Genomic DNA, 23770 nt, shown 5'->3' with positions numbered 1-23770 from the left:
CCGCGGCGGGCGGGACGGGACGGTGGCGGAGGGGACCCGCTGCCGCCCGACGAGGAAACGGCTCCTCGGGAGGTTCCTGCCGCAGGAAGGGCCCAGCCCGCGGCTCAGCCGGGATCTGTGCTGCTGCCGGATCTGGCACGGCTTCCCTGGGCAGTGGGATGGGGACCTCATTAGGGGGGCCCCGTGGAAGCTGCCCTGCCTTGGTTTTTGTCCCCACGCACCCCAGGGAGTTCTGCTGTGTTGGTGGACACATCCCAAGTCCTTCCAGAACATGAGTGGTGGCGAAAACAACAGTGAGAAAGGCTGACACCAGTGGGGAGTAGCTGGGAAGGAAAATGGGGCAGGGACCCCCCCAACCACTTGCCCAAGCGAAACCCTGGAGGATGGAGGATGGGCAAGAAGGATGGGGAATGGGCAGGGAGGATGGAGGGCAGAGGACAAGGGACAGGCAGCATCCCCATTCCCAACCCTCTTCCCACAGACACAGTGTCAGGTTCAAACTGTGATGAGGTCCCACTGTGGAGAAGCAAACTCAGAAATCGCTTCACTTGTTGTTAAATAGACTTTTAATTATTCTTGCGTGGGGAGGGGTTAAAAGAAAATAAAATTTCTCCCGAGGATGAGCAGCAGTAAGCAGGGAGGAGTGGGCCAGCTCTCCCCAGCTCTTCCTGGAGGCCACGGCCCTGGCTGGGCTCTCTGAGCGGGAGATGCTCGGGCACCCACGGTCCCCCTGGGGAGTGCAGGTCCCTAAAGGCACAAGTGTCACTTTGTCCCCTCCCTGCGTGGGTCCACCACCCAGAGCAGCCCAGTTGTGCAAAACCACCATGTAAAAAAATACCAGTTTTCAGTATCCTAAAAAACTAGAGCTTTGATCAATGTCAGTTCTCCACACCCTTGACTGGAATTCTGAGATGACACCCTGAAGAGCCGCTGGGTTCCACTGGGAGGGGACATTGGCACCAGGAGGGTGACAGGGAACAGCACCTGGTTAGTGTGAAGGAGGATGGATTTTTCCAGCCCCATTCTTTAGCCCTGGGTGGGCAGAAGGTCCCTCTGTGGGGCAGGAGCACCCACCCCACATTGTCCCTATCCCCAGGGCAGGGCCAGGTGCAGGATGAGCTCTCAGGCAGGGAGGGGGGCTCTGCTCTGTCCCTCCCGCCATCCCCATCCTGAGGGCAGTGTCGAGGTCAGTGCCAGGCTACAGGCTGGGCTCCGTGCTGGCCTCCAGCCGCCGCTGGTACTGCTGCCGCCGCTCGCACCGTGGGCACGACAGGGCTCGGGCATGGCAGTCTCGGTGGAAGACGGTTTTGCATTCACTGCACCTGGGAAAAGAAGGAAAAAACCAAACCCACTGTGTTGATATGTCAGAGCTAAGACCAAACTTCCCCCACTGATGCAGGGGACACTTCCCTGTCCTGGTGTGTTTCGAGCACTTGCTGAGCAGAGCTGCAGCCCTGGCTCAGTAAGCCTTGAGCGCAGGAGCAGCAGCTGCTCGGGTGGAACCCCAGAGCAACTCCTCATCCACCCCAGCAGCTCTGAGTGCAGCAGCTCGGCCGGAAGGAGTGTGGTGGGTGCTGCCAGTGTGTGAGAGAGAGAGGAGTGAGGTTTGAGCTGAGGTTTGTGCCCTGCTCTCCCAGCACCGAGTGCAGCTTTGAGGGTGTAACAACACCCTGCGACACCAAACCCTGGACATTGACCCTGGTGACACTGATCCCTTGAAAGCAATCTCGTGATACCAACTCCTGACATGATCCCTCATCACCAACCCCTGTGACAGCATCGCTATTAGGAACCCTCTGCTTGCCGTGACTGGGGTGGGAGATGCCCACCCTGACAGCAGGACCTGCATGTGGCAGGGAGACTGTGGGGATGGTGAAGCTGCAGGGAAGGGACAGGCAGCCAGGAGGGAGCTGCCCCTTAGCAGGTGGCTTTGTGGAGGTGTCAGAGCTCCCTGATCTGCCTCAGCAGCAGCAGGAATGTGACACCCGGCGAAGGACCGCAGTTCGCGCAGGGGTTTCACTGCTCAGTCACTAGAAGAAACGTCCCTGCTATAAGGGCTTAGGTCAATTTTTGGGCTGTGAACCCCAACTCATCAGTGGCAGTAAAATGTGGCTCAGCCACATGCCAGCGGGGCAGTGGGATTTACCTTTACTGTGTAAATACCTGGTGCACAATCCATGTGTGAACAGCACAAAACACCTTAATGCCCTAAAGGATGTGTGGGACAGAGGCGGAGAAACACCTGTCAGTGCCAGTAAAGGGACCACAGCATCACAGCTGGGGCCAAATCCTGCTCCAGAGAGGAGCTGCAAACCATGAGGGACTCGGGACAGGGAAAGGCTTGTGCATGGACAGGCAGGACTTGGGGTGGAAAAAACGCATTTCCCTGGTGGAACACATCCACGTGGCCTCTCTGGATCAGCAGCGGTAGCAGCTGCTCCCCATTTGTGGGGGTATTTGGGAAGCCGGGTTTCACCCGGTGTGGTTCTCAGTGAGAAGTGGCATCTCCTGCCTCCACCTCCCCCGAGCTGTCGGAGCAGGAGAGGGTCCTGCGCTGGCGGGATCATTGTTTGAGGCGTTGCAGACAAATCCTGCAGCGAGTGCCGGTGTGACCCAGCGGCCCCGGGGCGGGCAGTGGAGCAGGAAGCTGCGTTTAACTCTCCGAGCATGTCGGCTGAGCCGCTTTCCTACTGCACAACCTCCTCCGTCAGGGTGAGAAAGAAAGACGTCAACAAACTTCAGAGCTCGGCTGCACGGGACACGAGACCTCCGGCCGGCCGCCAGCCAGCTCAGCCCTGCGTGCCAGCACTTTCCAGAGCCCGGCTGCTCTTTTTCCAGGGAAAATCGGTCCCCTGGGGATGTTGTTGTCCTCGATAACGAGCTCAGTGCTGTCCCTGTAGCAGGGAGGGGAGTGAGCAGCGCTGCTCCTCCTCCACGGAAATACTCGCAGCCCTGGAACACATGGAGCACCCACGGATCCCGGTATCCTCGGTATTTTCTGCAGGTTCTGGGTGTTGCCGCTCACTTTTAGGGATTGCCAGGCAAAAAGAGGCCATGCAGCCCATGAGCCTGTGAAGTGTCTCTGCCAGCATTGTGCTCAATGCCAAAAAGGCTAAGACAGCACAAAAGGAAACGGCCTCAAGTTGCCTCAGGGGAGGTTTAGGTTGGATATGATGGAAAATTTCTAAACTGAAAGAGTTGTCCAACTCTGGCAGAGGCTGCCCAGGCAAGTGGTGTGGAGTCCCCATCCCTGCAGGGATTTAAAAGCTGTGTCAATGTAGCACCTGCAGACATGGCTCAGTGGTGGCCTTGGCAAAGCTGGGGGAACTGGACTTGATGTTCTTACACGACTTTTCTAACCTGAATGATTCCATGATTCTATGACATAACCATGGAGATGTGGATGTCTCCACCTACAATGGAGCAGGCTCTGGGCTGGAAGGGTTTGACTTCTTCAGCAAACCCTGATGGTGGTGGGGCTAAGAGTTCCCCTCTAGAACCATCCCCATCCTGATTCCAACTGCTGTCCAGCTGCTGCACTCCAACCTACAGCTGACCCCACTGCAGGACAGGTCCCTCTGCCTGTGAGAGATGGAAGCTATGTGGGCAGGGGAAAACCCCAGTGAGAGCCAGTATCACCCCTCTCCTACTGGGAACATCCTCGGCCTCTCCCAGCACATCCCACAGTGCTGTCCCCCATCCATCTCTGCTCCAAGAGAAGCTGTAGCTGCACCATTGCTGGAAGTGCCCAAGGCCAGGCTGGACAGGCCTTGGAAGGTGTCTCTGCCCATGGAAGGGGGCAGCACTGGATGGGCTTTAAGGTCCCTCCAACCCAAACCATTTTAGCATTCTATGAAATGTGTCCATGTGCCTGTCCTTCCTTCCGTGGCTGTAGACGAATGTAGGACAGTCCCACTGCTGCTTCCCCCCTTCCCTCCTGCAGCCCCTGCAAGGGGTCAAGTGACCCTGAGTGGAAGAGGCACTGGCCAGGTGAGCAAGACAGGGACATGCAGAACCTTCCTCCTCCTCCCTCCAGCCCCTTGGCTGTCCTAGCACCCAGTAAGGCCTTTGATGGCTGACAGCAAGGTGCTGGTGGCTCTGCATCTTCAGTCTTCAAAGCCACCTCTCTTGGTGACATCTTGGCTCTGTCAGGATGATCTGCTCCTGCCTCAAACAGCCTGGATTTGGTTTGGAGCATCCTGGAGCTGAGAGGTTCCATGAGGACACGGGCATTAGGCTGTGGGCATGGTGAGGATGAGTTCCACAATGATGGGGGAACCACAAGGATGGCGACATGGGCACAATGAGGAGGCAGCTCCCATGACGAAATGGGCACCACAATATGGTTCTCATGGCTGAGGACATGGGAACCACAAGGTCGTGGGCATCATGAGAATGCACAACCACCTCAGATCCATTTCCAATTCCCCACATGCCTTGGAAGTGGGGTCTGTTCACAGACCCTGAGCAGAACTTAGGGGTTGGCTGGGGCTCCTGGAGTAAGCCCAGCTGTGCTCCTGGGTGTCCTGGCTGCAGTGGGATGGGGCAGGGGTGGCACTCACCTGGTGGTAGTGTCAAACTCGAAGGGGAAGATGATGTCACTGCTGTTGCAGATCTGGCAGATGAAGCCCCGCTGGGTGCACAGGTCGCAGCTGTAGACGTGGTGGGATGCAAACTGCAGCAGCGACTGCAGGAAGGTCTCGAAGACGCCGTCGGCGATCTGGGGAACACAGGGGTCAGCGCTCCTGGAGCTCGGCCCCAGCGGGGTTTGCTGTGTCACACCCATGCTTTGGGCTCCACCTGAAGGCAGGGCTGTCCTCCAAACAACCCCCACCCCACATACCTGGGGTGCAATGGGACGCTGGACTGCTGAAAGCAGCACCCACAACCTGCCAGGATGGGGCTCCTGGCTTGGGAATTACTGAAAAACCCAACTGTTAGGAATGTCCTGCTGAAGGACCAGCATGTGGCATCTCCACAGACACCGGGATGCTTTCACCTGGAAAACCCCAACAACTGGGCCGGGGGCTTGGAGCAATCTGATCTAGTGGGAGGTGGAACTGGATAGCAGAGGGTGGGACTGGGTGATCTTTGGGTTTTCCAACCTAAACCAATCTGTGATTCTATGACCATGCACAGCTCTCACCTGCCTCAGATCAGCCACGCTGTATTTGTGGGGACACTCCAGGAGGTAATGCCTGTGATCAAGTCTGCAAAGAAGCATAGAGAGGAAGGGCATAGATGGTCTCCACTGCACCTCCAACAGCTTTGGAGCAAGGATGAGCCTGGATGAAGCAGCCTCTTGAAGTGAATCACTGCAGAGCCCATTTTCACATCCCAAATCCTGCCACTGGAAATCATGTGAGAGCATTTCAAAGGGGGGGAAAAAAGAAAATAAATATCTCATCTATTTTGCCAGGTGTTTCCTGTCCAGCCAGAAGCTCCCCAGCCAGGAAGGTGTTTCCTGAGTCATAGCTCATTGTGCTGACCCAGCCAAGAGACGGATAACTCCTTAGAGCAGATGATATGGAGGGAAAAAACAGCCTGAGCCTTGGCAGCACCGCTCTCTGCTCCCATGGTGAGTGATGAGTGAGGAGGGGGGACCAGGAGACCACCAGGGTGCCAAGAGAGGGGAATGTCAACCCGGGAGGGCTCTCACCGCTTGCTGATCTCCTTTAGGGCACCACTGCGACACATGATGAGATAATCCCCCAGCAGCTTCAGCTGCTCCCGGATGCGCAGGATCCGGCCCATCCTCTCCACGTGCTCATAGAGGCTCTCGTTGACCAGCTTCAGATCGATCAGCGGCTGGTTTCGGATCTGTGTGAGGAACTTCAGGGCCTGCTTGCACACCTGGGGCATAAAGAGAGGGGACAGGTGGACACAAGACCACAGAGCAGCCCCAGAGCTTGGAGGGAGGTTTGGAGCAGGCACCTGCAGCCCAGAGAATGCCCAGATGGACCTTCAGGAAGCAGATGCTGGAGTGTTTCCCTGCTCCCTGCACGGCCCCAGCCCAGGACTCACCCCTCGCTTGGTCAGGTCCCAGTTGTGGATGAGGCGGGAGGGGATCACGGTCTCCTCATCCCGGTGGCAGCTGTCACAGTAGTAGAGCCCGGAGAAGGCGCAGAGCTTGGGCCTGGCGAAGGAGAAGCCGATCTGGCGGGAGCAGCCTGCGGGAGCAGGGTGTGAGAGGGGACTGTGCTGCCCACAGCCTCTGCCCACCACTGCTGGCATGGGGGAGAAACTTCTGGCAGCATGGCATTGAACAATGAAGTTTGGGGAAAGGGTAGAGACCAGCTAAAGCACCTGTAGGACATTTAGTGTGAGGCCTCCAGCCCCCTCCTCATGGATTTAAGCCTATGATGGTTCAACAGCTGCTGCTTCACTTTTTCTCCATAAAAAGGAGGTTGAACTATCTGAGAATCCATTTTTATCCATCAAGGTTTGGGTTTTTTCAATAGAAAAAGTGAACTCTGGCAACATCCCAGTGGTTTAGGGAAGAACTTAAATCCCTCTTGCTGTCCCATCATCTCCACCAGTAGCTTTGCACTATTTTGCCTTCACTCAGTCCTTTCCTTTTCTGCTGCTGTCACAGGGTATGAAAACCTGATCTGTAAGGGATGAGATCAGGATGGATTAACCTCAAAACACCTTTATTATACCAATGGGGAACTCATCTTGGCTTCACTACCCCATAACATTGCATTCTGGAGTAGCTGGAGCTCATCCCCCCAAAATATTCATGGAGATCACGTGTTGCTTTCTGAATTAATAAGAAAAACCAGCCTTTATTGCTCATTACTCTGAGATGGAAGGGAACATATTGGGTGTCAGGCTGGGAGGGGGTTGAAAGCAGGGCAGGCAGATCCCTAAAGAAAACCTACACAGAAAATTGGGAATTTGTTTTTTTGGCTCGTGGCTTCCAGCTGTGGGGAGGTGGAAGATGCAGGACAGGGCCTGGAAGGGAAGGCAGAGACCAAATAGACCAGAAAAAAATCATATAAAAAAGGAGAGAGATTAAAAGAAAAAACCAACCTGCTGGAGGGTACAAGAAATATAATTGAAGCAGGAGAGAAATCTGAAACTTAATTAACTCAGCAAGGTAAAGAGCAAATTACAGCTCCCATGGAGGTCAGTGGAGGTGCCACCAGAATCTCCCCGCGTGCCGACAGGTGTCAGGGGAAGGATAAATGATTGTTTTGCAAAATCAGCCCGTCACACCCATGGCAATCCCTGCTCCTGTGCTGCCTTACAGGAAAAACTGCTCCAGATTGCACTTTCCCCACAGGCTGGGGCCTCAAAATGCCCACGAAGAGAGTCCTGAGCTTCCTGATCCACCTAAGGTTGCTTCAACCCCAGTTTCCCTCTGTCTGTACCAAAAGCATCTTAAATGGGAGCCCAGTAACATCCCAGTTGGACTAGGCTGGGATCAGGACTCAGCATGGGGGGCTCACCCTGTGCCCATAGGACACCAAAGGTTTTCCTCACTGGGGACATGGAGCCCCACCAAGGGGATCTTGTGCTGCTGGGATTCCTGGGAAAACAGAGAAGCTGCAGCTGCCCCATCCCTGGGGGTGTCCAAGACCAGCTTGGTCAGAGATTGGAGCACCCTGGGATAGTGGAAGGTGTCCCTGTCCTTGGCAGGGAGTGGCACTGGATGGGCTTTAGGGTCCTTCCAACCCAAACAATTCCACGGTTCTGTACCTGCACAGATGAAGCTCTGTGAGTCCAGGCCCTTCTCCATGGGGATGGCCACGAGGTACTGCAACAAGAAGCCATTTTCCTTCACAATGTTCTTCAGGACGACCTGGGAGTGCCCATCCAAGCTGCCCCCCAGGGTCAGCGCCTCCTCGGCACTCTCCAGGTAGGACATGAGCACCTCTCGGACCAGCTCCCGCCACGAGGCCGCCTCCTCTGCATTCTCAGCCTGCAGCTTCAGCACAGCCTTGGAGGTGATCACCTTGAAGAAGGAGGGTCCCCCCAGGCTCGTGTCTGGAAGGATGTCCTGGATGGTCTCTATGCCATAACTGTTGCTTAAAATTTTGTCATTGTTTCTGATTTTAAAGCACTTCAGAGTTTCTAGAGACAGGGAAAAAATAAACGGGACCCAGGTTTTGTCCACATCCATGTACAGAACAGCCTCTTTGATGGCATCCAGCTCTGCTTCTGGAGCTGGAGTCCAGTCCAAGCTGTTCCCAGGCCCGTCACTGTACTGGAGAGCACTGGAATCGCCCTGAGCAGGCTGGGCTTCGCCTCCATTCTCGGAATACTCCAGAGTCTCCCAGTCCTCCTCCTCCAGCTGCGGCCGGCACTTGCGCAGTGCCTCACGGATCCTGTCCAGCCAGTCCTCGGCCTCATCCCGGGAAGGGGCTCGGAGGAAGAGCTTTTTCCCCAGGAAAACCAGCTCGAAGCGGCCGTCGGAGTGGGTCAGCGCCAGGGACTCGCAGCGCAGCAGGGAGTAGGTCTCCACACAGATCCGGTCCTCGTGGTCCAGGAAGAGCCGCAGCTCCAGTGGGGACAGCTCACAGGAGAACTCCTTCCAAATCCCCATGGCTCCTCGCCGCTCCAGGGTGCCCAGCTTCAGCAGCCCACGGAAAGGGTTGGAAAGACCTGGGGCAAGAGATAGCTCAGTTTAAGTCAGAGAGGGGAAGCTAGTGGGGAGAGGAAAGCCAAGAGGGGCTCAAAGCAAGCACCCAGAGGCACAGCAGAGGTGAGAGCCAGTATTGATACATGGTGGACTGGGGCAGGAGCTGACAGAACCTCGGTCTCCATCACCGTCCCCCTGCATTTGGGTTTTGAGGCTGGGAACAAGTAAAGGTGTCCCCCAGGCTGGACAGATCCTCTCTCACTGAAATGCTTCCCACCAGACCTTCCCTGGGCTCAGCAATGCCTTGGGAAGCTACTCCAGTGTCTCCTGTAGCTCCCAGTGCTGCCATCAGCTCACACCAGCCAATGGCTCTCTCCAGCAGCCCATCCCCACCTGGAGCAGCCCCCAAGCGCAAGGGCAGCAGGAGGCAGCATGTACCCATCTGTCTGCGGTGCACCACGCTGAAGCCCTTCTGCTCCCGCTCTGGGGACATTTTGGGCTTCCCAGTGTCCGACGATGGCACTGAGAGCCTCTCCAAGTCCAGAGCACTGATGAGTCCCGGGGCTGGCTCCTTGCTGTCCCCCTCTGGCCCGAAGCCATTGGTGTCGGCCGTGCTCCTGCTGCTCTCCCCCGGGGAAGGTCTGTAGAAATCATCTTCTGAAATCCAGCTCTTCTGTTAAGAAATATTATGAATTATTAAGCTCATCAAACATCTGTGCCTCTCAAACACACACATCCACAGCAACCCCTCCTCAGGGGCTGCTCCTGCACAGTCCAAATCCCAGGCACTGATGTGTGGATTTAATGGAATGTGTCCCTGCTCATGGCAGGAGGCTGGAAATGAGATGAATTTTAAGGCTCCCTCCTCCCCAGACCATTCCACGACTGACTGCTTTTCTGGCCATTCTCAGGTGGATGGCTCCTCTGCTCCCTCCAATCAGAGAATGATTCAAGGAACTGTGTCAACAGCTGGAAAATACTGGGACTGTATTCTGGTCAGATAAAAAAGTCCAAAATTAATCTGTTCTCTCCCCCCAAAAACACTGTGGAACGAGAGCACATTCCCTGCAGTGACCACAGGTCCATGGAGTTTTACTGATGGGTGTGAAAATCCAGCCCTGCCATGGAAGGCCACAAGCTGCAGCAGCAGCACCAGGAAGAACAGAGATGGAGAGAGGCACAGAGATATCCGGGGTGAAATAGAGACCTATGGTTAATACAGACCTATGCTGGGCTGTGCAGGGGAAAAATAAGGCAGGGAAAGCAGAAGCCTTTGTACCAGGAGGGGTTGAAAAAAATATGGCTGTAGCTTCCCCAGGAACTTTTCTGGCTACAAGAATCTCAAAATCATTAAGGGAAAAAAACGTTCGAGTCCCATCTGTGCCCAATCCCCACCTTAGCAACCAGACCAGGGCACTGGGTGCCATGTCCAGGCATTCCTTGGACGCCTCCAGGGATGGGGACTCCACTACCTCCCTGGGCACTCCCTTTCAGTGCTTGACCACCCTTTCAGTGAAGAAATTACTCCTGAAAGGAGCATGATTCTGGGACAAAGTCTCTGAGCAAACGCCAGGAAGAAAAAGCCACCCAGCTCAGTGCCCTGGCACAAGGAAGCAGCTTTCCTAGACCCTTCCGGAGCTGCATCCCAACAGGAATGTCCTTTCAACTCCCCTTCGAAGCCTTACAAGGGCCTTTCATTTTGAATAATAACTGAAGTGACAGCAGAAGAGCTGTCACCACCCTGCGGGGAGGATCACGGGTGGCGGCTCCTGCATTACTCCTGGGGCAGGAACGCAGGTTGCTCCATGAGTCATGGAGAGCAGAGGGAATTTCCTGTTGACACAGTATGTTATACATAGATTAGGTCAAACTGGCTCTGGGCCACGAGGAAGCAGCGGAAATGGGATAAGCGGGAGGGAACTGAGAGGAGCAGAGAGCAAAAGGAGAAATGGTCTGGGGGGTGTGAGGTATATCCTACCCTCACCAGCATGGGAAGGATGGGAACCAGCATGGAAACAATGGGAACCAGGATGGAACAGTCAGTAACAAATTAGACAGAGGACAGGGCTGTTCAAAGAATTTCCTAAAAGCAGAAGCCAGTGGATGTGGATCAGCCCCTGGTAGCAGCAGGGGAAATCCGCTGCTGCTCAACACCAGCACCCGGGAATGCCATCCCACTCTGGGAACAGATGTGCTGCAGGAGGATTTTCCCATTGGGAAACCAGTTTGTTTCTTGTCCAGTCAACCCTTTTCCCTCCTCTTAGGTGGATCATAAATGAAAAGTCCCCATGAGAACCTCGTTTTATCGCTTGCACACAGCCCACAGTCAGATTTGCATGAGAGCTCACCCCTCTCCAGATATCCCTAACAAACCCAAAACTTCCTGCTGCAGCTGCTCCTGAGAGGGATGACTGACAGGCCAGGCAGAGCTACAAAAGCTTTGGTGCCTCTTTCACCAGGGAATAGAGACTTTGAACTAGTTTCTCCTGAAGCAGCTGCATGGCCACAGCTCCATGGGGTGGGAATCATCACTGATAACCAAGTGGGAGCAGCATGGAAGATGGGAGTTTGGAGAAATCTATACATTGAAGTGTCCAAGGCCAGGTTAGTTGGGGCTTGGAGCAACCTGGTCTAGCAGAAGGTGTCCCTGCCAATAGCAGGGGCTGGAACTAGATGAATTTTAAGGTCCCTTCCAACACAAACCATTCTGAGATTCCCTGATTCTAGAAAAGCAGTGCCTATTTGAGCTGTCCCTAGTTTTATTTCCCTTTACCACTGGGTACAAACCCAAGGAGATGGGAAGGGAGGGAGCTGTAGCACCTACCGGACACCCCAGCAGGGGGGAGAGCAGGTGCTGGGCTGTGGGGCTGTGGACAGCCTGGCTCCCCTCGCTGTCACCGCTCTCTGCTCTGCCCGGACCATCCCGAGGGGCCGGAATTCCGGACGTGCTGCTGGAATCTCCATCCCCACGGCCGAGGGGTGTGGGATCTCCTGTCCAAGCAGAGATGTCAGTGCCGGGGAGAGGCTCCTGGTGTGTTCCATGGGTCGGTGCCAGGCGGGCGGGCGATACTGGGGGAGGCCGGGGAGAGCAATCCAGCACGGTGGGGAGCAGCTGTCCCTCCGGGGCATCCGGGCTTGGCCTGGCTTTGCTAAACTCAGACAACACCCTTGAAGTAGAAAAGTGATTGGTTTGAAGGCAGCTCAATAACCAAATCCAATAACTGAACCCTCTCTCCCCTCCGTTATTGCAAACTGAACCATGTAAAAAGTGTTCAGTGTCACTGCTGGCCTCTGTGAGATGGCAGCACGGTGTGGCTGGAAAATCCCAGTGATGCCAACAGAAAAATGTGAGATTTGTGCCCCACAGAGCACTGCCAGCCCCACGGCACAGAGCGGGACCCTGCCTGTGAAGGGAGGATTTCCCAATTATTTCCATTAATGGGGTTTAATTTGGTGGATGGAGGGACAGCACTGGGTGCTCCCCACAGCCCCAGCCCCATGTACAGCTCCTGGACGTGGATCCAGCCTTGGGCTATATGCCAAATTCCAACTGTTATCACTAATGAGCAATTAACAGTGGAGCCTGGCCAGAGGATCGGCTGTTCCTGTGGTCCCACTCCGCTGCCAGCCCCGGAATTAAACCAGCCCAAGATTAAAACTCAAAGAAGTGTCTCCATCACGAATTGAATCCAATCAAGGCAGGTTTTTCCAGGATCATTGGAAGATGCAAAATCCTGGAAGTAGAGAATTATGTTGTTATAGATGGGGAAGCACAGTCTACAGCTCCAACCCTTCTGAAGACTGGGAAGAGGCATCACCCTGAGGCTTGGCTCCCTCAGAGTCACACTCTAAAGGTGACAGGCAAAATATTTACAGATTACTCAGAGCTTATATAACCCTGGAAATCTTTGTGCTGGATGCTTGGCAGGAATAAATCACAAGCATGACAAACCAACAACCTTCCTCTCTGAATGATCTGCTGAAGCTGCAAATTACAACCCTTCCCTGTGAACAAACTCATTTCTTTCCCCCTGTGGAAAGCCTTGGAGCATCCCCCAGTGTACGCCAGGAAGATGTGACATTCCTGAAAACAGGGAGCAGCATTTTTTTGACGTTTCTGCCCTGGTAAAGAGGACACATACACTCTTCAGTGGCCATGAGCTCATTTTCAGTGACAGCAGGGTCTCAACAGGCCCTGCCGAGAACAAAAGCTCCTTCAACAAGGGAAAATGAGCTTGTTAGAGGCAAACAGGGAGAAAGACTTCCTGCCTATAGAGAGAAAATAACAAGAGCCCAGAGAGTGTAAAAAAATCCTTTGGAGACGAGATGTGGGGAGAGACTCACTCCTGCAGGGACCTGTCCAGGTCCTCAGCGGTGGCTGTGCCCAGGTCGGAGTCGCAGGACAGCGGCTCCTCGCCGCGCTCAGGGCTGCGGGCACAGGGCACCGGGGGGAGGCTGTCAGAGCCCAGGCTGGACGAGAGCTGGGACGAGCTCGTGGTGTTCAGGCTCAGCGAGGACGACGTGAGCTTGATCTTGCTGCTGGCTTTGCCGATGGGCAGGACGGGGGCTTGGATCTCGATCTCATCAGACCCTGAGGACTGGGAGATGGAGCCCAGTGATGCTTTCCTGCGGGGTTCAGAGGCCGAGGACATGAGGGGCTCCAGCAGCTCGGACAAGGGACACAGACCCGACAGGGACAGTGGGGTGATGGTCCACTCATTTAGAACTGCTGACTTGTAGGACAGCTCGAAGGTTAAGGATGATAAACCCTGCAAGTAGCAGAGGAGAAACTCGCACTCCTCGGTGTCCAGGAGCAGAGCTGGGGCTTGGTAGTACTCGTGCAGCCGGGTGCGGTCCTGCAGCAGAAGCTTCAGGTAGCACTCCATGAGGCCATCGTTCAGTGCCAGCCGCAGCCAGGCCCGGCAGCGCCCCACATCCGTGTTGATAAACATCAGTTGTTCCAGCTCCGAGACAATATTTCTGGGAAAAGATGAAAAAGAACAGAGCAGGAGTAAGCGGCTCCGTTTTGGTCCATCGTGGGGTACAGGAGGGCCAGAGCCTTCATCAGTCACTGCCCAATCTGCTCTGCTACAGGGAGTTCAGGAGCTGGGATAAAACCAGCTGTGGAAAATCTCTCTCCTTCATGGAAAGTGTGATTTTCCACGGAGCGAGATGGCTCCTGAATGGCCCAAACTAAATATGCTGGTAAGGACTCCAGGCAGCTCTGTGGTACCTCTGGCTGCCCCTCCTCTCTCTGACTCCCACCTATCTCCCATCCACTGCTTGCACTGGCCGAGGACGCAGAGGGAAGAATTCCTGCTGTCCTTGTGTATTTTTAGGGTTTGTGCTGGCTGAATCCTCCTTGGTGACAACCACGTCTAAATTCTCACTTCAAATTTAAAAGCGTCAAAACACAGCGAAAACTGTTGTGGCAGCCCCAAAAAACCAACCTGGCTAGGGTTGAGCTTAAGTAATCCCAAACTCCTGAATTCAGCTGTTCTTCCCTAAAATCCAACAGCGACACCACGCTCCCCAATTCCTCCCTGCTCCCAGCTCACTGCACACACCTCAAAAACCAGAGCAAAGGTTTTGTAAGACTTCTGTTCTAATCTGTCTCTCAAGACAGAAGAAAAAATCTTCAAAGAGCACAAAAATATCCCCCATAGCATGTGAAAGAGTTATTTTCAGCCGCTCTTTCATAATTCAGGAGTCGGTGATGGAGCTGGATGAGACTTTCAGAACAATTTTTGTGTAGGCTGTTATTTACTGTGTGTGAACTTGACTTAGGGAGTGGCTTAGAAAACCCCAGTAAACAGTGATCACTCAGGAGAGACCTCCTCAAAGGCTTGCTGGGACATGGGGAAACGGGGCCAACCAATCCCAGCAGATCCAGGGCAGGAGAGAGCCCAGATCCCTATGCTGTGCATAAGCAGCTGCTGCTGGAGACCAGTGTGGTCACTGAGGTTCCACCGGCACCCAGAAATAAATAAGAAAGGGGTGTGCTTTCAGTTTCAATCCTCAACTTTTTGGAGACATCAGCTCACCCCCAGCACACGCTGAGCAGAGATGTGGGGGCTCAACCCCTCTTGGCACTGCAGGGGCTTCACTCTGCTACCTCTATCTCCCAGGGTCCTGGGCAGCCCTCCAAAGCCCCATGAGAGCATCCTTCCCTGCAGATGAGGGGACTGAGCATACACATGGGGTAGAGACACATCTATCCATCGAGCCATCCTCCTTGTCCTCTGAATCTGATGGCACCAAAAGAAGGGATAAACCTGAACGTGTGAATACCTGTCAGCAGCAAGAGCCACTCACCGATGCGTGATGCTCTTCAGCAGGCCCCAAAAGACTGGCTGGGGAAGGGGGCCTCGACCCCCTGATTTCTTCCCTTTCCCCCCAGTCTCTGCCTTGATGTGCTTTGCCTTCAGCCCGTGCACAAACACAGCTTCCAGGGCGCTGCAGAGTGTGTTGGCGTTGCCGTCATCACTGGTGACCACGGTGTCTGAGCTCACGTACTGCTTCTGCAGAGCCTTGATGGCATTCACCAGCTGCTTCTTGATCAGCTGCAAGATAGGAGGTGTAGATTTGGATTATATAGGTAAAAATACTAGGAAGGATTTAATGTAAAAGAGCTCAAAACCAGTAATGCTTATCCACAGTGAAGCACCACATGACTCCTGCCTCATCCTCATCTTTTGGAGCAGCTGAACTGGTCAAGCTGGGGACTCACAGTCCTGGCATCAGGCTTATTTTGTTATAAAAATAATGATTTATGCAATGCAATTTTAGCTGGTGCTTCAGAACTGGGGTTGCCTTTAGAGTGTGCAGTGTTTCCTCTGCAGACAGGAAATGGCTTAAGGGAATGGGGAAAAAGGAATAGGTTCTCTCCAGGCTCTCTCTTGGGGGAAACACAAAGATTAAGTGTGGGTGAGAAAGGAGAAACTCCGAGGAGGGAACAGATCCCCTGAACTCGTGCAGGTCAGCCCAAGCAGCATGTGACATGGGGCACGTCAGCAGAAATCAAAGTCATCGACCTCAGCAGCTGTGCTGGGTAAACACTCAGGGGACAGGCCCCAAAACAGCAGGCTTTGGAATGACATTGGGGTTTTGCTGCTGCCCTTGGAGAGACTCAATAGGTTCTGAAGCTGGGATGTGGGAATTTTGCCTTCCAGCAGCTTTACTTCCTCTCCCACTAGTTGAAAGCAGAGAGTTTGGTGAATTTAACAATTTCACGCCAGTGGAGAAGATTTTTCCTAAAGCGGCTGAGCCTGGATATCTCAATTAATCTTATTTTAAATCAAGGTTGCATTTCTCAGCAGGTACTTGGAAAACACCGCAAATTCCTCCTCAAATTCCAATCAAACAAAATCCATGTTTCAGCACCACGCAGCGTTCCCAGCAAATGCTGAATGTTCCCTGAGCAGGGCTCTGAAGATTTTGACTCCAGCCTCTGTTGGCTGCACAAACCCATATTCAATTTCCAGCTTGGGATATTTTTTTTTCAGCATCTAAATAAGATTCTCAGCAGCTGTAGCTCAAGGACAACAGCCAAGGGAGTGTTCCTTATTTGGGGTGCTGTTTTCCAGCCTTTTCAACTGCTCCCCAGGTCTGCTGCTCCATGGGAGGAGCACTGAGGGCTGAGAAGAATAAAGAGTGCAGATGATTTTATCAGTCACACACAGATTCATCCCTGGAATGAATAAAACACTTGGGTTTAACTGCTGATGTTGAACTTTATTTGTTGAATGTGTTTAGACACCCAAAGTTGGGTGAAGAAACTCTAAATTGAGGGAGACAACACTCCATCCAGGTACCAGAACTGAGCACCTTCCCTGCCCCACATGAGGTCTTTCAAAAGCCAAGGTGGGATTTAATCCCTTATTTCATTTAATCCCCCAACCCAGACAAACCATCAAGTATCCCTTTCCAATCCCAATATAAACCTAGTCTCTATAAATCCTAATCCCAGCTGGCAGCACCCACAAGTTCTACCTGTCCCCACCACTGTGCACTCTGTCTGGAGTTGCACTGGGAGTTGTCTGGGGAGCACTAGGGAGTCTGGCTCACCTGGATGGCTTCCTTGGGGTCCTCGAGGTGGCTGGAATGCATCTCTGCTGCCTCTGCTCCCCGCGCTGCCTTCACATGTCACCTGTAGGACAAGGAGGGCATGGCTGAGCACCCAGGGGTTCCACCCCACTCATCTGCCAGGCCAAGGGCTCCTGGTGCCACCCAAAAGGGATGGATGTTGTCCTGAGGAATTCTGCAGGTGCTCATGGCCAGGACACTGTGGGATGTGAGCTGGGAGTGACTGACAGGGAAAGGTACCGTGATTCCCTGGAACAATGCCCGGGGACCAGGAGAGTTTCAGGCAAAAATAGAGCACGACCAAGAGAACAGGACAGAGTAATGAACCCCAGTGAGGGGCCTTCAGGTAGCCCCCAGGCTGGGGGAGCTGCCAGGCAGGTCTGGCCAGCAGTGCATGGCCAGGGCTGTGTCACCCGGAATGCCTAAGCCTGGAAAAGGCACCCAAAAACCAAATGGCAGTGGCATTAGGTGGCCTGGACAAGGGATGTCACCCCTCAGCAGAGCCTGGGGATAGGTGACAGCAGTTCAGCTCTCTGTCACATGCCAGAGGAGTGATGCTGCTCCAAACCCAGCCGGGACAGACCCTATCAGCACAGAGGTGTCTGGGGAGATGGGAAAGAATCATGGAATGCCAGGATGGTTTGGGTTGGAAAGGACCTTAAAGACCTCCCTTTAACTCCCTGCCATAGGCAGGGACACCTTCCACTACCCCAGGCTGCTCCAAGCCCATGCAACCTGGCCTTGGATGCTTCCAGGGATGAAGCAGCCACAGCTTCTCTGGGCACCCTGTGCCAGGGCCTCCTCGCTCTCACAGGACGAATTTCTTGCCAGTATCCAATCTGATTCTCCATTTCTAGTTTAAACCCCTTCTCCCTTGTCCTGTCACTGACTGCCCATGTAAAGTCCTTCTCCACATTTTTTAAAAGCCCCTCTAATTACTGGAAGGCTTCTGGTTCTCCATGAGGCAGATGATCCCCAGCATCTCCCCATGCAGGGGGTGCCAGGGTTGCTCTGCTGCTTTGGTGGGAGACAGAAAAAACCATTGCCTTCCTGTTATGGAAAACCCTGCAAAAAACTGATCCAAGCAGTCTGGGCAACCTGGCCAGGTCACCTGCCACTGCAGGGACAACAAGGGACCTTTGACTTCTAACTCTTGGCTTCCTGCTCTGCTACTCCCTCAGAGCCATCTAAGAAGCACAGCTGTACCTGGAGCCTCTGAGCAGAACACATGGTGCCAGAAAGACATCCATGGCACAGCTGGATCCCTCACCCAACACAGCTGGATCCCTCACCCCACACAGCAGGGCCTGGCATGAAAAGAGGTCCAAGAGCTGCTCCAGCACCTGCTACTGCTCACAGCTTCCTAAGGATATGAGAGGCTGGAGAGGAATTTATTTATAGTATCTTAGAAGGGTTTGGTTAAGGACCAGCAAGTCCCACCCCCTATCGTGGGCCGGGACACTTTCTACTATCCCAGGCTGTTCCAAGCCCCAGTGTCCAACCTGTCCTTGGACACTTCCAGGGAACCAGGGGCAGCCACAGCTGCTCTCACCAACCTCACAGGGAAGATTGACTTCCTAATATCCAATCAAATCCTCTCCTCTGTCAGTCTGAAACCATTCTACCTTGTCCTATCAAACGATTCCCTTAAGCTGGAATCACTTGCGGTCCAAATGGAGAAGGAGAGCCCAGCTGTTGGCCACAGGGTTAGATCTGCCTCCAGCAGACAACAGGCTTGGAACGCACTGACGTCTCAGATTTTATTTCCAAGCCAACACAATATCCCCAGAGCTTTCTCTGAACAGAACTGGCAGCATCGACCTGCCCCTCTCCTGCCAAGCCTGGGCAGAACCAGGTTTGCTGAGCAGCTCCTACATGGCCACAGCCGGTCCTGAAGGCAGCACTGTCCAAATCAGGAACACTTTAAACCCAGAGTGGCCCAAATCTGCAGTGCCCCAAACCCAGAGCAGCTCAAGTCTGCAGCAGCCCAAATCCAGACATCACAGACCTGGAACATTCCAGACCCAGAGCATTCTGTGCAGGAACCCCAGCAGCTGGCCCTGCTGAGAGCAGGACAAGAACTCTTTAGGGCCAAACCCAGGACAGATGCTCAGTGTTTCTAGGGTTCACAGACGATTTCAGAGAAAATGAAACTGGTTTTGCTGCGGCTTGTCATAAGATTTCCTCTCCCTGTGTTGCAACACAGAAATGGGGGAGAACAGGAAAGTTAACCTCTGGCTCAAGGGCTGCTAGAGGGGTTGGGAGAGTGAGGAGCCCCTGAAGGGGCAGCAGTGGTTGGCAAGGACTGCAGGGAGCCACACCCATCTCTGCCTTCCACCCAGGAGGTTTCAGCTCCTCAGGGCTAGGCAGCCTCTGCCCCTTTCCCCATCACCTCCTGCTACACCCTGAAGACAAAAGGCACATCTCCCCTGAGACAATGAAGGTGGGAGACCCAAGGATGGGACAGTCAAGGGTGGGAAATCCAAGAGTAAGAGGAGACCCAGGTGTGGGAGAAGACTCAAGGGTGAGAGATTTGAGGGAGATCTGAGAGTGAGACCCGAGGGTGGGAGACTCGAGAGGGTACACAGGGTGGCATTTCTCATGCCCAGGGAGGAAGCGCAGGTGTTCCAGCTCCAGGACCACGCTGGAGTCCTGAGCTGGTCACAGGGAAACAGGTGACAACAGAGGTTTTTCAAAGACTTCATCTAAGTTTTACAAAGACATGGACTAAGTTTTATAAAGTGAGAGTTATTCCCCCAAAATTCTCCTTTGCCAGCATCACCTCTCCCAGAGCCTGCAGGTGGCGAGAGCTGAGGAGGACAACCCACCACCTTCACCACGAGACTCTCCACTCCCACCATGACCAGTCCAACCAGTTTGTTCCAGCGCCATGAATCCATACATCACCACTTCTATGAGACAGCATTTTCCTGCATAACGAGTGCAAGGAAGCAGCTCTGAAGATGATTTCACCAAACAAAATCTTAGGTGAAACACAGGGAAACCAGAACAGCAGCCTTGGCACTGGATGTAGAAAGACCTAGAGGGCCCTGGAGCACTTCCAGGCAGATCCTGGAAAGCCACAGCTCTTCCTTGTGATCTTGGAAGATAAGAGATAGGATGGATGTGCAGACACAGAGACAAGCACAGCTACAGCAGAGAAAACTCACCAGGTTTCCCAGCAGTCACCACCCTGGAGGCTCCCTGGGTGAAACATGGAAAGGCAAAGAGGTGAGGAACAACCCCAGGCAGGGAGTCCGACCTACCCAGGAGAAGAGTCACGGTGCGAGAGCAGAGCTGCTGATTTCCCAAACTGCTGCAAACCAGACAGATTCTTTGCGAACAGCTGGAATCAGTGCTCATGCCAGCAGAACAGAGCCCCTGTCCCAGAGCCTGGCTCTTCAGTCTCCCAAGAAGTGACGCTCTGTGAGTTATAAATAAACAGCAGGTCACTGCCTGTGCTCTGGGATGGAAAACAACAGCCCACAACGGCAGCGTGAGCAGTGACTCAAGGCCTGGACACAGAGCCAGTCATTTTCCAAGCATGAGTGCTGTGCCAGTCACCCTCCACCCTGGGGACATGAGGGCTCTGGTAGCACAGTGGGTCCAAGGGCTGCTGTGGGGACAACCCTCTCCTCCAACACAGCTCCTGCTTTCCACCTGGAGCCAAGTGCAAGATGGGCCCAGAGACAGCCCAGGAGCAGGAAAGCCGGTGGCATAGCATGGGGACTGGAGGACAAAATGCCTGGGAACAGCTCAGTGAGGGTTAGAACAGGACAGAGCCCCAGCAGGACCCTCATGGTCCAACTTTGGCTCCTTCCTTGTGCCCAGCCCGAGGTAGCCATGCTGTGACTCCCACAGCAGGAACACATGCAGTGTTGTGCAGGAGTGAGGAATGGGACCATCACACCACCCTTGTCCCTATTTGTCACAGCTGACAAACCTGGTGGTGGCTGGAGAAATGTCACCGCCAATGCACCCGTCCAGCTTCTGCCCTGCGGGGGCCCAGGAGAAGCCAGGGCAGAGAGAGAGCAGCCACTGAGCTCCCAGCCTCAGCGGTGACACCGTGCTTGCTTCCCAAACACTCCAAACTGGCAATTTCCTTCAGCCTATTACCTACTCCTGTACCAGGCTACAATTTGCTGGAGCCGCAGGGAGAGCTGGGGTTGATTTTCTGTGGTACTGCAGCTGCTGGAGCCACCATGCACGGGCCAAGCAGGTTGTGAAAGACCCAGCGTGTTGAGGCAAGATGTTCCCAGGTTTCTATTCCCAGTTTTTGTGATGCTTTGGATTCCCAGCGCTGGAGTTTCCCTGTAGATGTTCCTGGTGCCATCCGGCTGGGTGGGTGGCTCGCATCCCTCGGCAAGGGGACAGCCGTGGCTGCAAGGAAGGCAGGCAGTGAGGAAAAGGCTTTTTAATCTCTGCATTTTACACAGAATTTTACACAAGAAATACCCAGACGTGTTTATTGAGAATATAACACATGATAAATCAGGGAAAGCTGTAAGGATCCCACAGGTGCTGGGATCTCTGGCTAGTGGGAGGAATAAGCCAAGAAATTTGGGGTGTCAGCGCTGGTGGGAGTGCATTGAGGACTAGATAACCACCCCCAGTGGGGCCTCTTGGAAAGGCATATCTGACCCGCTGTCCCCCTCATGAGGGACACGGAGAGGAGGAATGAGAGGTCCAGGCTGCTGGCTGGGCAGCGCAGCCTGTGCTGGGGGCTGGAGGGGTGGCTGTGGGGGCATCCGGTGGCTGGGGAGGGATCAGGGCCTGCCCGGCCATGGGGAGTCGGGGGAGCAGCGCTCGCTTGCAACACCCTGCACTCCCTGCCAGACCCCAAGGCCTGCAACCCGGCTGACCCCAGCACCCCGCACCCCATGGGCGCCCGTCACCCTGCACCCCTCGCTAGACCCCGTCACTCTGCACCCGTCAGCACAGCAAGGCACGGCCCTCATCACCGCGCACCTCCCGTTAACCTCGCACCCCCTACACCTCCCGGCCCCCCTCACCCCGCACCTCCTGTCAGGCCCGGCCCCGCTTGCACCCCCCGGCCCCCCTCACCCCGCACCTCCTGCCAGGCCCGGCCCCCCTGCTCACCGGCTCCGCGGCTCCGGCCGGGAAACCCGGAAGTGCCTGGAGTGCGCACGCCCCGCCCTTCAACGTCATCACCGGGTGGGCGGGACCTATGGCGCCAGGCCACGCACCGCGGGCACTTCGCGTAGCCGCGCGCGGGAACCTGGACACGCACGGACACAGCTGGACACAGATGTGGACACACATGGACAGACATTTAGACACACATGGACCGCATGCACAGGATTTCATGGCCCTGGGAAGGCTGCGGCTCTGGAGCCTGGACTGCAGTGACTGCTTGGGACACTCAGGGCTTCCTGGATCCCCCCAGTCCCCAGAGGACTTTGGGCTGTCCTAAGCATGACACCCACCAGCAGCGTCCTCCCCTGCAGAGAGGGGTTATGCAGTCAGCGGTCCAGATCTTGGGGTGCTGGGTGTAGGGCAGGGCTCAGGCCAGAGCATCTTGTCTCTGAGTAACAGCATTTCCATAGGCTTCTTCTATCTGGAATAACAGCAGAGAAACAACATCCAAGGAAATAAAGGCAAGGAACTAATAGTGAAGGAAATTCAAGGAAATAGTAAAGGAAACAGTAGTGAGGAAAGAGCCAAGAATAATGCCTCGAAGGAAGTGTTATACAAGGAAATAAGAGCAAGAAATTACAAGGAAACAACAGCTAGAGAACTGGGATCCAATGAAATATCCTGGGATATAGCCACTAAAGCAGCAGCCTCCAAGGAAAGCATCAGCAGTTCCTACATCAGAACAATAGCCGAAGAGGAAGTGCAGGCATTGCCTGTACTAAAAGTATCTGCTAGGCCCTTGATTCCCAGAAAAATTAGTCCCTGGCTGAGCTGTGTACCTGGCCAGATACTGGGATGTGGAGGAAGAGATTTTCCTACACCCTTCAGCTTGCTGGGAAGACACTGGGCTTGAATTAAGTGGTTGTAAATGGGCAGAGCCTGGAAAGCACAGTGGAAGGGAAGGATTTGGAGAGGTGAGGAAAAACAGGAAGCACATGGTACTTGACATCACCTGCTCTACATCCTCTGCCTCATATTTCTTCCTCTCCATCACAGATTTTCAAAGAACCTCAGAACATTTTGCTTATGTCCCAGGGGTTCCCAGGGCCACCAAGAGCTCCCTCTCTGCCACCACATAGTCCAGCTCCCAAGGGTGCACAGGGGCATTGGGAATGAAAACCATGCAGCCATCAGCCTGGGAGCCAGTCGGGTGTGAAGGAGGGCAAAGGGAAGGAGGAGCAGGTGGAAACCTCTGCGGTGCAGAGGGGACAGTGCCGCTTGTGCAGCTCCAAGCCAGCACTACAGGGACACGGGTGCCATGGCCCCTGCAGGAGGACACGGGTCATTCCCTTTCCCACCAACCCCCCAGAGCTCTTGTCCTTGCAGCAGACATTTGGAACATAAAAGTCTTGACGCTGGAAAGCTACAAGGAGCTTGGGAGGTTTTAGAAGCACTACTGCAAAGCCTCTTCCTTTGTTATCCAAAGAGACATCCAGGAAGGCCTCGTTGGAATGGGAAAACACTACAGGAATGTTGAGCCAGGCAGTGGCACTGGGCTGGCAGGAATAACACCTCTGTGAGGTATGACCAGGTAGATCCTCTGCTCCGCCCAGTGGCAGATTTGAAAGGTAAAGTGGAAAGATAATGAGTGTCAGGGAGTGTGAGAAGGACTGGTGGAGGCACTCTGAAGAACCCATTGGACAAATGTCCCAGACAGACACATCCCAAGAAGCTGAGGATCCATAGACTATTGCCAGCAGGCAGAAAGAGGAGACTGAAGAGACAGGGGGAATACAAACAGGTCCCTGCTCGAGGCAGCAGGGGAATCTTCTCCCTGGCTCCCTGTACCCAGCACAGGGGAGGCTCTGGGCCTCTGGGGCTGGAGCAATGCCCGTGTGGACAAAGGTCCGTCCAGGTTGGAGGGGCTGCCCGGGCCACGCTGCTTGAGAGGCTCCCAGGGGACTGTCCTGAGGGGCACAAGGGTCCAGGGAGGCTGGCCAT

General features: G+C 54.4%; 1 protein-coding gene across 8 annotated transcripts; it reads right to left on the bottom strand.

The window, feature by feature from the left end:
* Positions 1–548: 548 nt before the first annotated feature.
* On the bottom strand, positions 549–21891 carry PLEKHM1 (pleckstrin homology and RUN domain containing M1). Of its 8 annotated transcripts, none has more exons than XM_088179443.1 (14): positions 21773–21891; positions 20616–21052; positions 19843–20096; positions 16655–16736; positions 14903–15150; positions 12932–13567; positions 11412–11754; positions 9026–9260; positions 7705–8610; positions 6025–6170; positions 5660–5853; positions 5147–5210; positions 4563–4720; positions 549–1322 (listed from the first exon to the last, which is right to left on the bottom strand). In XM_088179443.1, exons 4-14 carry the CDS (start codon positions 16694–16696, stop codon positions 1199–1201), a joined length of 3096 nt encoding a protein of 1031 aa, XP_088035569.1. In that variant the 5' UTR covers positions 16697–16736; positions 19843–20096; positions 20616–21052; positions 21773–21891; the 3' UTR covers positions 549–1198. The 8 variants fall into 8 exon arrangements, with proteins under 8 accessions (XP_088035569.1, XP_014740325.2, XP_088035573.1 ...); XM_014884839.2 differs by having other exon boundaries at positions 19939–20096; XM_088179447.1 differs by having other exon boundaries at positions 9026–9257; positions 19939–20096.
* Between the last annotated feature and the right edge of the window lie 1879 nt (positions 21892–23770).

This window comes from Sturnus vulgaris, chromosome 27, assembly GCF_052056855.1.
Source record: "Sturnus vulgaris isolate bStuVul1 chromosome 27, bStuVul1.hap1, whole genome shotgun sequence".
Taxonomy (NCBI): domain Eukaryota; kingdom Metazoa; phylum Chordata; class Aves; order Passeriformes; family Sturnidae; genus Sturnus; species Sturnus vulgaris.
Note: the sequence above shows the minus strand (reverse complement) of the source record. Positions and strands in the feature narration are given on the sequence as shown.